The 16,149-nt window shown below is 39.6% G+C and overlaps 1 protein-coding gene across 1 annotated transcript; it reads right to left on the minus strand.

Annotated features, from left to right (window-relative positions):
* Window positions 1-650: 650 nt before the first annotated feature.
* On the minus strand, window positions 651-15,892 carry LOC124131490 (uncharacterized protein C16orf52 homolog A-like). Its single transcript, XM_046494780.2, has 3 exons — window positions 15,626-15,892; window positions 12,054-12,269; window positions 651-10,726 (listed from the first exon to the last, which is right to left on the minus strand). Exons 1-3 carry the CDS (start codon window positions 15,726-15,728, stop codon window positions 10,539-10,541), a joined length of 507 nt encoding a protein of 168 aa, XP_046350736.1. The 5' UTR covers window positions 15,729-15,892; the 3' UTR covers window positions 651-10,538.
* Window positions 15,893-16,149: the final 257 nt, after the last annotated feature.

Consider the following 16,149-nt stretch of genomic DNA (forward strand, 5'->3'; position numbering starts at 1 on the left):
TTGTTTTTTATGTCCAGACCATATAGATAAGCAGACTGCCTTCGTGGTCTGGTGGTAGAGCGGTTCCTTGGTTTGATGTCCGGCCGCATCATATGTAAAGATGTTAAAAGATGGTACTTCTTGTTACCCTGTCTGGCGCTCAGCATTACGGAGCTAAAACAAGGACTGGTCAGCTTGGAGTCGGTATACTGTGTCTGAGTGGGGTATTCATGTTTAATGTTCACCCAGTAGACCACGGAGGCAGTCAAATGTTTAAATGGATTTCTGGAATGGCATCTTTAATGACAATGATGTAAGAGAGGGCTAAGTTCCATATGGTTTGCAATTCGCTCTGCAGAGTTGTCCCCCTTAGGCATGCCAGAAACACGATCGTGTGTTCAAATCACTTTTAGCCTCGAATATGTTTCTAGGTTTATCAGCACGATACCCGTTTCACCTCAGGTGAAAACTTCTGACACCTGAATCACTGGGTTTCCTCCCACATACAGCTGAACGCTGTGATATCACTAGAATACTGTTCAAAGCGCATTAACCCAAACTCACTCACTCCACAAGTGTTGTTAAAGCCAAGACTGTCAGAACTCAAATGCTTGGGTTAGTTTGTTGACAAGCGCTGAGAGACCTCTGTCAGACAATAGAGAAGTGAAGGCAATGATTAAAAGTGTTTATTCCATCACTTACATGTAACACAAGGCTGATCAACAGCTCCGCCTAGAGATAAAGGATGAAAATATTGCCATGATGATGGAGAACATTACAGATATTCAATTTCTCAAAGTTGCTAAGTTCTCAAAATATTCTAAAAAGGTCTGAATATCAATAATTATCATCTTGTTCCATCATTAACTGTAGGTATCCTGTCAATAATAGATTTTGTTTGGGCGACATACAGAATTACACGTTATCTCAAACAAATATATCCATATAATATTTTTTTATTTCCAAACTGAAATACCTTGACCTTGGAAAAACGATCACAACATTCTAAAATTTACAGATAAGAGTTATGTCCCTTAGAAATAATGACATTGTGACCAAAATTAGCAAATCTGGGAACATTTTTCTCTTAATACAATTCCGTATTATTTGTAGTCTTTGAATGGCATTAAGAAGTGATACACATAAGGAAGACAATTTATGGATGTCAACTTTTTTATCATGAGGAACACAATGCTACGGAGTATAGTTAAGTTTCCACCTTTGTTATCTTATTACTTTTTTTGTTCTTACAGAAACATACATGTTATCTGCTTCATAGCAATAATTCACCCGATGAAGGAGTAAGTATAAACTCCAAAACGTTGTGTTCCTCATAATAAAGCAGTTGACATCCATATATTGTCTTCTTCATATATTACACTTGACCCAATTATTAAGCATGGAGTGAAACATTGGGAAACTTGTTTGTTATGAATGAGGTATTACTATTTGGCTTCCTGGAGAACTCTGCCAGAAACAAACACGGACTGCTGTGCTGAAATGTGGATCCAACATCCACAATATATTATCATAAAAGGTCTTTCTACATAAACTCGTCACCAAGTTCCAATATTTGAAATGATGATCAAAATGCAAGAAACATAACAGTACAAAACATTTTATCAAAACCAACACTCATCAATATTGCATGCACAAATAGTTTTCTCATAAAATCATTTTCAACAAAACAAAATATACATGACAAATTCATGCAAGATATACACACAGATTCTTTATTGTATCTTCAGCTTTCAAAACAATGACTTTCCCATAAACAAAAATCTTCATAATATATGAAATCAACTGTTTTGATTAGCCTCTTGTCCAGGTACTCTGAACAACCACAGAAAACATCTGTTCCAATTCAGAACATATGTGAATCATAAAATACTAATAAATAATTAGTAAAAATATCAACAAAACAGAAACTGATGAACAGCGTAGAGTGATTTTTTGGAAGATCCATAAGTTGCAGAGATGTTCATGTATTGAGTGCAAGCGCACTTATAGGCCCCGATGGATACCAACTCAAATTCAAGCTGTTCTGGTGTGACACCCACCATACTCCACTCTCATGCTGTCATCTGCATATACTAGAGTTGGTTTTCACAGCACAGTTCGTCATTGAGGTAAAAGATAGGTTATTATTGTATAACATCCTCTAAGCACTGCAACCTACAAAATGTCCCTCCATATTTATGAAAGGATTCCTTTTTGTTAAACTTTGGCCATTACAACACTAAACTGATCACATATAAGGTTCAAAGCAGCCTTTCTTTCACTGGACAAGTCACTACTGGTCTACACAGCTTCCGACATAGTTTCACTAGTCAACAAACTTGCGCTACAGCGATGCAATCTACCTAATAGGAAAAGTGGTAGTCCACAAGAAATTGTTACTAGTCCTGAAATTTCCTGGTCTCGGACTAGCAGACTTATCGTATTCGACGTAATAAGCGCCCAGGGCGCTCTCAAAATTATAAATAGGGGGCTCTTATCAGAATATTATTTTGGTGAAAAAAAAAACAGAGTTGAAAGATGGTAAATTTCGTGGTTTATGCTGACAGCCTGAAATGTTTATATACGACATATATATTTTTCCAGAATTTAATTTCCCATGATTAAGGATGCATACAACTCACGTATTATACACAAATAATTAAGTCTTGTGTACATTGATCAATTGGAAGGGGTGCTACTTGGGATTTTCACTAGCCAATATAATAGCAAATATCGACGTGGGCGCTTATTAGAGCAGGGTGCTTATTACGTCGAATACGGTATATTAAATTCAAACACTGCCCTCAATAGCAACACAGTGGCCATGTGTAACCCTGAACTCTTGATAACAAATGATAAATGTGGCCTACTATGAAAGCATAAAAGTTTCAATCAAAGTTGAATACTATGTCTCCAAAACTATATACATCCACTATCAACACACTTCATGAGCCAGACATATCGGGGCTTTCACCTTTCACCCTTTCTGGCAAAATCATAACATTCAACATCATAAAACTCTTTTCTTTTCTTTGTTTGTTGCTTAACGCCGCACTCAGCAATATTCCGGCTATATGAAGGCGGTCTGTGAATAGTTCTAAAATTATACGATAGACAGATGAATGTAGTTTCTTGTTTCACTAAAAACCTCAGCTCATAATGGTTACCCTACATTTTACATAAGTTGAAAGGACAGAATGCTGTTTTATTTAACACTTTTTACTTTTTATGTTTTACTTTTAGTTCAAGAGTTTTCTGCAATAAATTAGCCTCAAATCAAACTTGGCAACATATAAATTTTCTTAATATTGACTTTGCCCTCAAGACATTTAAACAAAAAAGTTGGATTGGCCTAATAAATAAAAGCACCTGTTTCAGCAAATCCCCACTTGCACATCAAGGGCCATCCTTGATTACCCAGTGTATCACATCCCCATACTATCATACCCTTGGTTACCCAGTGTATCACATCCCCATACTATCATACCCTTGGTTACCCAGTGTATCACATCTCCATACCATCATACCCTTGATTACCCAGTGTACCACATCTCCATACTATCTTACCCTTGGTTACCCAGTGTATCACATCCCCATACTATCTTACCCTTGATTACCCAGTGTACCACAACTTCATACTATCATACCCTTGATAACCCAGTGTATCACATCTCCATACTATCATACCCTTGATAACCCAGTGTATCACATCTCCATACTATCATACCCTTGGTTACCCAGTGTATCACATCTCCATACTATCATACCCTTGGTTACCCAGTGTATCACATCTCCATACTATCATACCCTTGGTTACCCAGTGTATCACATCCCCATACTATCATACCCTTGGTTACCCAGTGTATCACATCTCCAAACTATCATACCCTTGGTTACCCAGTGTATCACATCTCCATACTATCATACCCTTGATCACCCAGTGTATCACATCTCCATACTATCATACCCTTGGTTACCCAGTCTATCACATCTCCATACTATCATACCCTTGATTACCCAGTGTATCACATCTCCATACTATCATACCCTTGGTTACCCAGTGTATCACATCCCCATACTATCATACCCTTGGTTACCCAGTGTATCACATCCCCATACTATCATACCCTTGGTTACCCAGTGTATCACATCTCCATACTATCATACCCTTGATCACCCAGTGTATCACATCTCCATACTATCATACCCTTGGTTACCCAGTGTATCACATCCCCATACTATCATACCCTTGGTTACCCAGTGTATCACATCCCCATACTATCATACCCTTGGTTACCCAGTGTATCACATCTCCATACTATCATACCCTTGATTACCCAGTGTATCACATCTCCATACTATCATACCCTTGATCACCCAGTGTATCACATCTCCATACTATCATACCCTGGACCCATTCATTTATTTTGGAATGGCACAAAAATAGATATCCAATAAAACAAAATTTGTTCTTTCAGGATTTAATAAAGCAGCCATATCACCCGTACTTGTCTCAAGTTTTGTATGCCGTCTCATTCAAGCAGAAGCTAATGAGGACTTTCCTGCCCTGTCTACCATGTTTACCAACTAAAAAATCATTTAAAACATTTTTGTCAATCATTTAAATACATGGTTCAGTTAGATAAAGCTGCCATTTTGAACGTAAATCTATGACTCACTCGAATTCACAAGGGCCATTTTGATTGGTTGAGAGACAGAAATTCTGTGCCCCGAGGGATGGAGCACAGGGCCTTGTGTCATTGCTTAAATGAGTGTCAGAAATATATTATCTTTACACAGCGGTATATAAGATAGCTGCACCATAAATCACACTGATGAATGAAGAACAAGCAAGGTTTACTTCATGATAAAACATTGTTCTACCATGACGTCATTTCTGGAGATTCGCAACTTGATGACGCAGTATGTTTGACGACGTTATTTTTTGAGAGGGGAGTGTCTAGTGAGTTGTTCCCCATAGATGTAGTTGTGCAAAGCAGATAAACACGATGGCCAAACGATCGCATCCAAAACCGGGAGAGATATGACAATCGGTATTGGGAGAAAAGGTATAGGTATTCGACGTGAGGATTGTCAGAAAATGCAGGAAATACCCACCTGTGCATATGATGGACTTGTCCAACATTGACGCGGTCAGATTCTATTCAGGGAGTTATCAATATTTAAATACGGCTTAGTACTTTTAAGGCTTGTACATGTCACCATCATCCTTAAAGAGGCTGTACATAATGTTGATATCTCATGTAAGAAATAAACAACTCGTGGTCATTGTTTTTCGTACAATAAAACACTGAAGGGACTGTGCCCCTCAAGGTTTATTCTCCCAGCAGAGTTTTGTTGTACAATAAACAACTCCCACTTATCGTTTATTTCTTAAATAATAGGACGCAGCATTTCTGACACTTGTTTAAGCAACACCACAAGGGCCTGTGGGATAGAGCTGGTGATGTCACTATGCTATTGTGACCAATGGGACCAGGCTATTGATCCTAACAGTGAGTGTGTGAGTGAGTTTACACCACTTTCGGCTATATTCCAGCAATATCACGGCGGGGGACACCAGAAATGGGCTTAACACATTGTACCAATGTCGGGAATCGAACCCGGGTCCTCGGCGTGACAAGTGAACGCTTTAACCACTAGGCTACCCGACCACCCCTGATCCTAACAGAATGGCGACATAACACACTGGACAACCGACGACGATCAAGGACATGCACTTATCGTAAATAAAGTAAAACACTCTTCTTGTCAGCATATATCTGTGATGCAGGCTTATGCCCCGCTCCTTCATCTACCCCGCGCCTTCATCTACCCCGCACCTTCATCTACCCCGCACCTTCATCTACCCCGCTCCTTCATCTACCCCCCACCTTCATCTACCCCGCACCTTCATCTACCCCGCTCCTTCATCTACCCCGCGCCTTGTGTAGGCCCACCAGGGTTGTGCTGACTCAACATCTAACTGCCCTCCATATGTCAAAGTGGTTTTTGTACAAGGTATCACATTGCTCCACAACACACACAATGGACAAAACCATGGTTCATGTATCATGCATGTCTTCCTCTTCCGATCATGCCACTAAATACTGTTCACATAATCCGAGACTAGATGTACACAGTATGGGAGGACTGTACATACAGCTGGCCCAAACAATCAGAAAAAATAATCATAATAAATTATTAACATGGATACATCTTGTAACTTATTGGGTTGATTTCTGCAACTATCATTCCTAAGTATTCAATGCATTTCCACTGAGATTGATAATATACAATTCTATACCCTGAAGTACCCAATATATGTAACTCTGTGCTAGCATGGTTAGCTTTAAGAGAGACTTTGTAACAGATCTTTTAATGTTGGTCATATCAGCATTTCGGATTTTTATAGAGAAACATTTGGTCGGGAGATAAAAAATGAAATGTAAAAAATATGCTTAAAATGGATTTTTTTATCATCTTAAATTTTTACTTAGATTGGTAAAGTGGTAACAAAAATATTGTCAAAGAGATATTTACCATCTGCGGTATTAAATTAACCTAGCCCTTCTGATATTATTTATTTCTCTTAAGTTTTCATTTTTAAGTTCAGCGGATCTGTAAACCAAGCATAAATACAGCAAGGCCAAATGTGGGTGGAAATGACAGATATCATAGAGAACTCCCACTTAGGGAAAACAAATCAGCCTGGTACTGACAGACCGGGAATCACCAAATTTGAACCAATGACCAGCAAATCCTGGCATGGCTAAGGGATGTAACTCAGCAATTTGAACTGCAACACCTTGGGAAACTGGGCATCCTGTTCCCTGCTCTAAAAATCCTCATCAAAGACCAAAATGAAGATTCTGCATCATATACATATCCCTTCACATTTTGGAAAAGATAACTGGAGTGTTCATTAAACATTTCATGTCTTTTAAAAGAAGTTACATCCATCTGGACTTACACGATTAAACCAGCTATTGCACACTTAGCCAGTGTTAAACTGAAGGACGTTAATGATTCGACATAACACCAACATCCGTGACAAATCCTACAGCATTATTTTTGTCCTTCGTCAGATTGAAATAAATAGCTAATAAATGCTTTGAAAAAAGTAGTCATTGGAAACATGTAAACACAAGTAGGTCAGTAAGCATTGGATTGGAAGGAATAAGGATGAGATTCATGTTCAGGTACTTCCTTCTGTTGACCATTACCTAACTACATTAATGCTTGTTAGCAGTGTTCTCAGTGAAATGTTTACAAATGTACATATAAAACAGGGATGAATGGAAACATTCCCTAAGTCTCAATAGTGATAACATAGAAGGACAACCACGAACAAGCCGGGAATTGTACCAGCCCCTGGGATACTTTATAAGTACACAAACTGAAACGGCTAGTGATAAGTTGCATCCTCATTAATAACATATGTTCAGGAACATAAATCTAGTTTTAATTTTCTCCCAATCTATGAATACAACAAAATGTGGCGTCAGTAATGTTAAAGCTCCTCAGCTGTGACTTGCAGATCAACTGCATGACAATATTGTCTTGATAAAATGATAGCAATCGTCGTTAGAAACATAAGGAACTTTTCTTTGGAAAGGATAAATATGATGCTGATCACATCTTCATCTCGAGTACAAACAATGTGCCCACTGCACGTAGTGTCCCAAGCTTTAAGAAAATGAACAATTAAGTCCGGGGAAAACTTTGATGGAGACAATACCCTGACATAGCTCCTGTGGTTGGACAATACAACTATTTACAATGAATATCTTATATCCATGTCCTTCATACCAAGCTTGGTAATGGCACTGAGTTGCCATCTTGCATGCCAGACTACAATACACACATATAGCCAATAAAACACTTATAGAATGAGGCCCCCTTAGTCCGCACATGTCCTACACAGCTACTGTGTTGTACTTGAATACACAAGTGTTGTACATGAAAACACAAGTGTTGTACATGAATACACAAGTGTTGTATACGAATACACAAGTGATGTACTTGAAAACACAAGTGTTGTACATGTATACACAAGTGTTGAACTTGAATACACAAGTGTTGTACATGAATACACAAGTGTTGTACATGAATACATAAGTGTTGTACATGAATACACAAGTGTTGTACTTGAATACACAAGTGTTGTATACGAATACACAAGTGTTGTATACGAAAACACAAGTGTTGTACATGAACACACAAGTGTTGTATACGAATACACAAGTGTTGTACTTGAATACACAAGTGGGCCTATCATGTATGGGGCACTTGATATCATGTATGGGGCACAGGATATCATGTATGAGGCACAGGATGTCATCTATGAGGCACAGGATATCATGTAAGGGCTACGTGATATTATGTATGGGACACATGATATTATGTATGGGGCACAGGACATCGTGCATGGGACACAGGACATTATGTAGGGTGCACAGGATATCATGTATGGGACACATGATATCATGTATGGAGCATGGGATAGTATGTATTGGACACAGGATATCATGTATAGGGCACGGGATGTCATATATGGGGCTGGGGATATCATGTTTGGGACATAAGATATTATGTATGAGGCACAGGATGTCATGTTTGGGGCACAGGATATCATGTATTGGACACAGGATATCATGTATGGGGCAAGGGATATTATGTGTGAGGCACAGGACATCGTGTATGGGCACAGGATATCATGTATGGGGCACAGGATATTATGTATGGGACACAGGATATCATGTATGGGGCACAGGATATTATGTATGGGGCACAGGATATCATGTATGGGGCACAGGATATCATGTATGGGGCACGGGATGTCATGAATGGGGCACAGGATATTATGTCTGGGACACACAATATTATGTATCGAACACAGGATATCATGTATAGGGCACGGGATGTCATGAATGGGGCACAGGATATCACGTTTATATTTGGAAAAGGATGATTAGTCTGTACACCACCAGTGACACTAACCCAATGTGTGGACAAAGCAGGCCTCTTGCATTGGCTGAATGAGTTCACCAGACAAAGTTACTGAAACAACACATGGCCCACAGTAGCTAGAGAAACGTATTCAGGTGAGCTCACTCCACTGGTTCCCTCTCTATTGGGTATATTTCCATGTACCTACAGATTATGTACACTATGGACTATCATCAGAATACACCTCAGCAGCCCTACACTTCTACAGAGTATGCACAAACATCACGCTGCAGATCTACAGTCATTGCACTTGTGGAAGGAAATACCTGGAAAAGTAAGGTACTAAGTTGGACGTAAGTGTCAAAAGGACCTTCTAACAAAATTCTGCAAATACCATCAGCTGAGTTATGGATGATTTTTCAGTTGGATTTTCAATTCGGAAGATTTCACAACTTCTTACTGGAATGCAGATGGTAGCTATTATCATCACCAATTTAGAGTTTCAGAAAATTGTTTTTGAACATATGATGTATTGTTGTCCACCAAGTTGTTTGATAATATGCAAAAGAAGTGCTACCTTTGTCATTGTTTGTTTTACAGAACAATGCTTCTTTGTTCATACAAACATGGATTTCATCATTTCTGTACATTTGCCTGAAAGCTCTTCATAATACTTGTGCAAGGCATCTCAGGAGAAAACTGCACTTTAATTTCTTCATTGTAGAAAAGGAAAAAAACATGGATAATAAATAGTGCTATCGCATCAGTGAATGTGACACATCTTCACAACAGGACAGCAAAGGTTCCAATATTATTACATTCTACATTCATTCCAAGAAGGAATCGGCTTTCGAAACATGATTCTTCAGAACCTAATTGTACCCAACGAAGAATAGCAGGTTATATTCTCTACAACAATGGCCGTCTACATCCTCTCAGGCAAAGACAGGTACACAACGGAGATCATCTGTCAAGACCACCGTATCTCCCGGCTGGCTTCGATAGAGAAACAGTTGATGTGAAATTTGGTCATGATGAATACTTCACTGGATTGTAGCCATTACGTGTCTCCATCACCTGTTTAATACATACAGCCACACTGTGGAGAAGAGTCCTGAGCCTATTTTCACTTTGCTAATGAATGTGTCAGGCTTTGTAGATTCCACGGAAGTCAAATGAGCCCTACTGATGCATGAACTTTGTACATACCTACCTGTCCAAGATATGGCACATGTTGTAGAAGAAAAACGTTTGTAATCGAAGATCTCATCGGTCTATTTCCTCTCAGTTAGACCAGGCATAGAATGATACGAAATAGTGACCACACCACTAAGTAGCCTTAGGTATTTACAGGTGATGGAGAAACGTGGTTGCATACAAACTTGTGAAGTGCTGACGATGAACTTCGCCCTCTGTCAATGCAGATGACTTGCTGTAGGTACAAACGACCACAGCCACTATGTGGAGGTATTAGTAAGCACTACTCATCACTAATACAGAAGGGAAGCCTGTGAGATTCCTGATGCTAGGCCTACCACATGACTGCACTCCTCTTGACTAGCATAGTGTGAATAATTGGAGCGTCCAGTCACATAAATGTTCGGAGATCAGAAATGTGGCAGACAGACTTTACTGGCAAAGAGTTGAGAGACAACAGTGATCCAGAGAGCTAGGACAAAGAAAATGTAGGATATTCCGACCCGGAAGTTGTTGGGGAGCTGGTAGGCCTCGCCCCCGATCTGATCCATGTCGAATCCTATAGGGAAGATCACTGCCGCCAGGCAAAACAGAATCACTACAACAGAAACACATGGTGCATTAAATCTCATAATAACCAGACTACAACAGGTTCAGAAGCTCACATATATTTTGTGATAGAGTGAGGGATAGAGCGATTGAGAGAGTGAGTGAGAGAGTAAGTGAGATGGTGTGTGAGAGTAATGGATAGAGTGAGTGAGTGATAAAGTGAGTGGGTAAGTGATAGAGTGAGTGAAAGAGCGAGTGAGAGAGTAAGTGATAGAATGATTGAAAGAGTGGGTGAGAGAGAAAGTGATAGAGCGAGGGGGTGATAAAGTGAGAGGGTAAGTGATAGAGTGAGTGAAAGAGCGAGTGAGTGAAAGAGCGAGTGAGTGATAGAGCGAGTGAGTGAGAGAGTGATAGAGTGAGTGAAAGAGCGAGTGAGAGAGTAAGTGATAGAATGAGTGAAAGAGTGGGTGAGAGAGAAAGTGATAGAGCGAGGGGGTGATAAAGTGAGAGGGTAAGTGATAGAGTGAGTGAAAGAGCGAGTGAGTGAGAGAGTGATAGAGTGAGTGAAAGAGCGAGTGAGAGAGTAAGTGATAGAATGAGTGAAAGAGTGGGTGAGTAAGAAAGTAACCTCCAGGAACCCAGGACCCAGCTTAGTATCAAACACAGTATATGTTATGATAACAGCGGTAGACATTGGCACTAGTCCTATAGTCTTGCCATACTGCCCAATAGTTAAGGTATCATACGGACAAGTAGAAATTTGCCATCTATATCACTATAATGACTAGTGGACTAAAAATGTTACTTTCTAGCCCTGTGGCAAAAAGTATTATGGATAACATTGTCTTGTTATACATGAAACATAGTGTATGTACATGTATAATAAATAAGTTGGTATCCCTACTACTCCTTGTTATAATTCTATTCAACTTCTAAATGCCTATAAAGTCTCTCACTGCATGTGTCAATCTTTAAAAAAATAAACATAAGGAATACATGGAGATAAATTGAGGTGCAGCAGAATACGTTTTCTAATCAAGCAACCTCTCGTATCAAAACACGAGCTGTGTACTCGGGGGCAGATGACCATGGCGCACGCTGATCACTGTGTCGGACTTACAACACTGATTTATGAGTGATTTCGGTAATTTGTTGCAAATTAGGTGGGTTGGAGTCGGAGTGCGAGACTGTTATATTAACGGGGCTAAATAGCACTGATTTATTCGGTCCCATCATTTGTGGCGGATAATGCCGATTGTCGGATTAATGAGTGTCGGATTAACGAGACTTGACTGTATGTGCATATATATAATGCACAACAACATGAACAAGACCTCAACAAAATTCTAAAAAAGGATTTTCCGTATGTGACATACTTGCAACAAAGCCGAGCCAGCGGGCAAACTTCATGACCCTGTACTCCCAGTAGGAGACTCCGAGAAGCACAATAGTGACACTGATACACAGAATCCCCATCACGATGCAGACAAAGGTCAGGAGCCACTCCCCTCGCACCGGGTCCGGCGTGAAGCAGATCGTCGGGCGGCCGTAGATGGTCAGGCAGGTCTGTAGCAGACCGATATATGTGTCCCCTGGAAGAGAACGTTTCAGCTACAATGTTGACATCTTACAGAACAAATAGAGTAGAGATTATCAAACTGGTGCATTGGTTGACCTGGAGATCCAAAACAAGTATTGTGCTACTAGCATGACTAGTACAAGCATTGAAGGGGCTGTGGTCATACAGGGTACTACAGATATGTACCCTAGGTACTGTTCTTTAAATATAGAAATGTACCCTTACCGTAACTGGATTACATGTGCCCCAACTTGGAAATGTTTGCTGGGCACCAGTTGATGTGTCCATTCCACAAAACCCGTTAGAAAGTCTTTATTCAATCTCATTAAAATCAGACCTTAGTTCTCGCTACCGCTAAATAAAGATCTGAAGACATCCCATTAGGGGTCACATCAGAACGACCTTTCATCCCACCAATCAGAGCGTCTCTTACCAGATTATGAAAGTGACAGTCAGAATATGATTTCTTATCATGCAACCTCGAAAACTTTATTCCGAACGATAGTTACGGGTTTAACGACTGAATCCATACAGTCTAGCCCATCTATTAGCCATTCCAGAATGTTCTTTTGTTCAGGTTTCAAATTCGTAATCTAGAATTTGTCAAAATATGTTTCGAAGCGTAGTCGCCAATTCGAATTTAGTGCCGTAAAGCACGAGAAAGCTGCCTTCTGATTGGTGATTCCATTGGTCGGTCAAAGTTAGCCCAAGGTCGGTCTGACGTGACCCGTAATGGGATAGCGGCAGCGAGAACTAAGATCTGATTTTAATGAGATTGGTCTTTATTATGCAAGTTCTTAACATGCTTAAAGCACAAGCCTGTTTTGTTAATGTTAAAGTTATCCAATGCATGCTAAGTGCTCGTAGAATTTTAATCCCTGCATTTTTCACCAGTTTATTTTCTTAAATCATGCATTTGGAACATGAGTTTTGTTTCGTTACCATGGCAATGACCAACTGACCTCCCATAAAAGAGGGTCAGCATGATTTATTTACAAAAAGAAGATAGCTACGCAATAAATGGCAAAGAACAATGAAGAACGAAGCGTGGTTTATTTCCCGATAAAACATTGTTCTATCATGACGTCACTTCTGGAGATTCAAACATACGTTCACAAGTTGATGAGGCCGTATGTTTGACGATGTTATTTTTTGTGTCTAGTGAGTCGTTCCCCATAGATGTAGCTGGGCAACGTAGATAAACGTGATGGCCGAATGATTGCATCCATTACTGGGAGAGATATGACAATCGGTATTGGGAGAAAAGGTACAGGTATTCGATGTGAGGATTGTGAGGAAATGCAGGAAATACCCACCTGTGCATAAAATGGACTTGTCTGACATTGCTGCGGTCAGATTCTTTTGAGGGAGTCATCATTATATAAATAGGGGTAAATATTTTTAAAGCTTGTACATTTTATCAACATCCTTAAACTTGTTAAATAGGCTGTACATAATGTTGATATCTCATATATAAGAAATAAACAACTCTCACTTGTTGTTTATTTCTTAGATATCTAAAAACAATCAGTTGAAACATTGTGAAATAAGATGTACAACACATTTCCAAAAATTGTCATATTTATATAAATAACTTTTCATATCAAAAAGTGATTACATACCGTATTCGACGTAATAAGCGCCCAGGGCGCTCTCAAAAGTAGAAATAGGGGGCTCTTACTGGAATATTATTTTAGTGAAAAAAACAGAGTTGAAAGATAAATATCGTGGTTTATGCTGACAGCCTGAAATGTTTATGTACGACAGACATATTTTTCCAAAATTTAATTGCCCATAATTAAGTATGCACATAACACATGAGTGCGTATCATACGCGAATAAATAAGTCTTGTGTACATTGATTAATCGGAAGGGGGGCAAATTGGGATTGTTCACTGGCCAATATATTAGCAAATATCGCCTTGGGTGCTTATTAGAGCGGGGTGCTTATTACATCGAATATGGTATGTATGTTTTGTTTAAATGTAAAGGTACTTATGTATTATACCTCCTGATTATGAAACAAACTATAGCCATACAAACTTTGATAAGGGAACATGACATGTTAATCCACTTACCCTGGTAGTCATGCACACTACACTGCATTCTAATAAGTTTCAAGTATTTGGCTCTAACATCAATCATGCCAGTCTATTTTGGGTGACAGTCCACTTTTATGACATTTGGGCTATGTGTGTTATCTTGTGGCAGCCCACTGAAAGTCTTTGAAGCTTACATATTCCTTGCAAGTCATTACATGAGTTAATGGGGATTAGCCCAGCTTTGAACAGCACTTCAGTTACATATAAAACTGTCAGTTTAGTGTGGGATGGGGAAGAAAGCTGGATTGACGCAGGTTTTATATGTTCGCCAATGTTGTTAAACCATCAAGAATTGTTTTGTTTGTTGCTTGCCAACGCAATATTTCAGGTACCGTATGACGGGGGGCCTGTAAATAATCGTCTGGGCCAGACAATCCTGTGATTGATATCGTGAGCATCGATCTATGCCGCCAGAGTACGAGGACATACCATCAACCAAGTCATCGAGGCAGACCACCCGATCCACTTGTTCGCCTTATATGACCAGCATAGCTTGCTGTCGGCACCTTCTAACCCTGAATATCCACAGAGGCCACAAGTATTGATATAATGCTGACAGACCACATGACACACAAATCTTGTAATGGAACTCAAATCCTGGCACACTTAGGGACGCAACTCTGTGCTGCAAGATGCTTCATAAGACCACCATGATGACTCAGCCAAGTCTTTGAAAGTTTTATGGAAAAGGGCATTTAATAAAGAGGGAGTGAGGTTGGTTTTACGCCGCTTTTAGCAATATTCCGGCAATATCACGGCGGGGGACACCAGAGATGGATTTGACACATTGTACCAATGTCGGGAATTGAACTCGGGTCTTCGATGTGGCGAACGAACACTTTAACCACAAGGCAACCCAACCTTCCCTATTTAATAAAGAACTATTACACCTGATCAATGCTTGCACCAAATATATATGGGAACAGTGGTATTAATAATTATGAATACACTATACCATTATTGCCTGCTCTTTTGGCACAACAAAACCAATGGTTTACACATGACTTTTCATAATTATCAAACCAATAGTTGAAAGTCGTACAAACAGTTGGATAGTCTTATTTTAATTGTATTATTGTCTACTCAGAGCTTCTGGTACTCACGAAATGTCAATTCAGCCACTGCCTGGAAGTGGGTACCATTTTGGCACCATGTGAAGTGTAAGCTTAACAAAATAGCTTAATATGAGACCAAATTGACATCATTAACTCATCTTGTATTCATTCATGATCAAAACAATGACAAATGTCCTGGAATGTACACTTACCGCCGATTTCTGATACTATCCAGTTCGGCATCGCCAAACTTGTGACAGCGAATATATCCGCAGCGAAGAACAATGCCCCCGATATTATGCTCAGTTTATCCATTTCCAACACGGTATCAATGTTGACGCCGGATGTATTCCAGCACCTACATGTTACATTAGCTATCAATAGCGTGCCACACGCCACATGAAAGATAACACTGGCTTTTATCCACTGTCATCCTTCGTCGCACTCCCGTCGGCAGCCATAATGGTCGACATTGGTTTGTTTACGATCGCCGAGTTACCTCCCTTGATTCTCAGACTATACATGTGAAAACGACTTCTGCCTGTTCTTCGCGATAGACTCCATGCTAAATTCCTAATTGTTGAGATTATCTGTGTGTTTTAAGTTTACTCTTTATTGGTACTTCATGTTTGTATTTTATTACAGTATTGTATTAATTGTTCATCGAAAGGATACCAAACTAGATTTCTATTTCAAACGATGCTACAAGACCTGAATATATATAAGCTTCGGTAAA

The sequence above is a fragment of the Haliotis rufescens genome, unplaced genomic scaffold (genome assembly GCF_023055435.1).
Source record: "Haliotis rufescens isolate VD_foot unplaced genomic scaffold, xgHalRufe1.0.p SCAF_20, whole genome shotgun sequence".
Classification (NCBI taxonomy): Eukaryota; Metazoa; Mollusca; class Gastropoda; order Lepetellida; family Haliotidae; genus Haliotis; species Haliotis rufescens.

What these genes read in the sequence shown, in the direction of transcription:
- LOC124131490 (XM_046494780.2), bottom strand. Translation starts at nt 15,728, where the DNA reads ATGGATAAACTGAGCATAATATCGGGGGCATTGTTCTTCGCTGCGGAT. An exon ending in GATAGTATCAGAAATCGGCG is followed by an intron (nt 12,270 to 15,625) that starts GTAAGTGTACAT and finishes GTTCTCTTCCAG; the next exon opens with GGGACACATATATCGGTCTG. An exon ending in CTGGCTCGGCTTTGTTGCAA is followed by an intron (nt 10,727 to 12,053) that starts GTATGTCACATA and finishes TTTCTGTTGTAG; the next exon opens with TGATTCTGTTTTGCCTGGCG.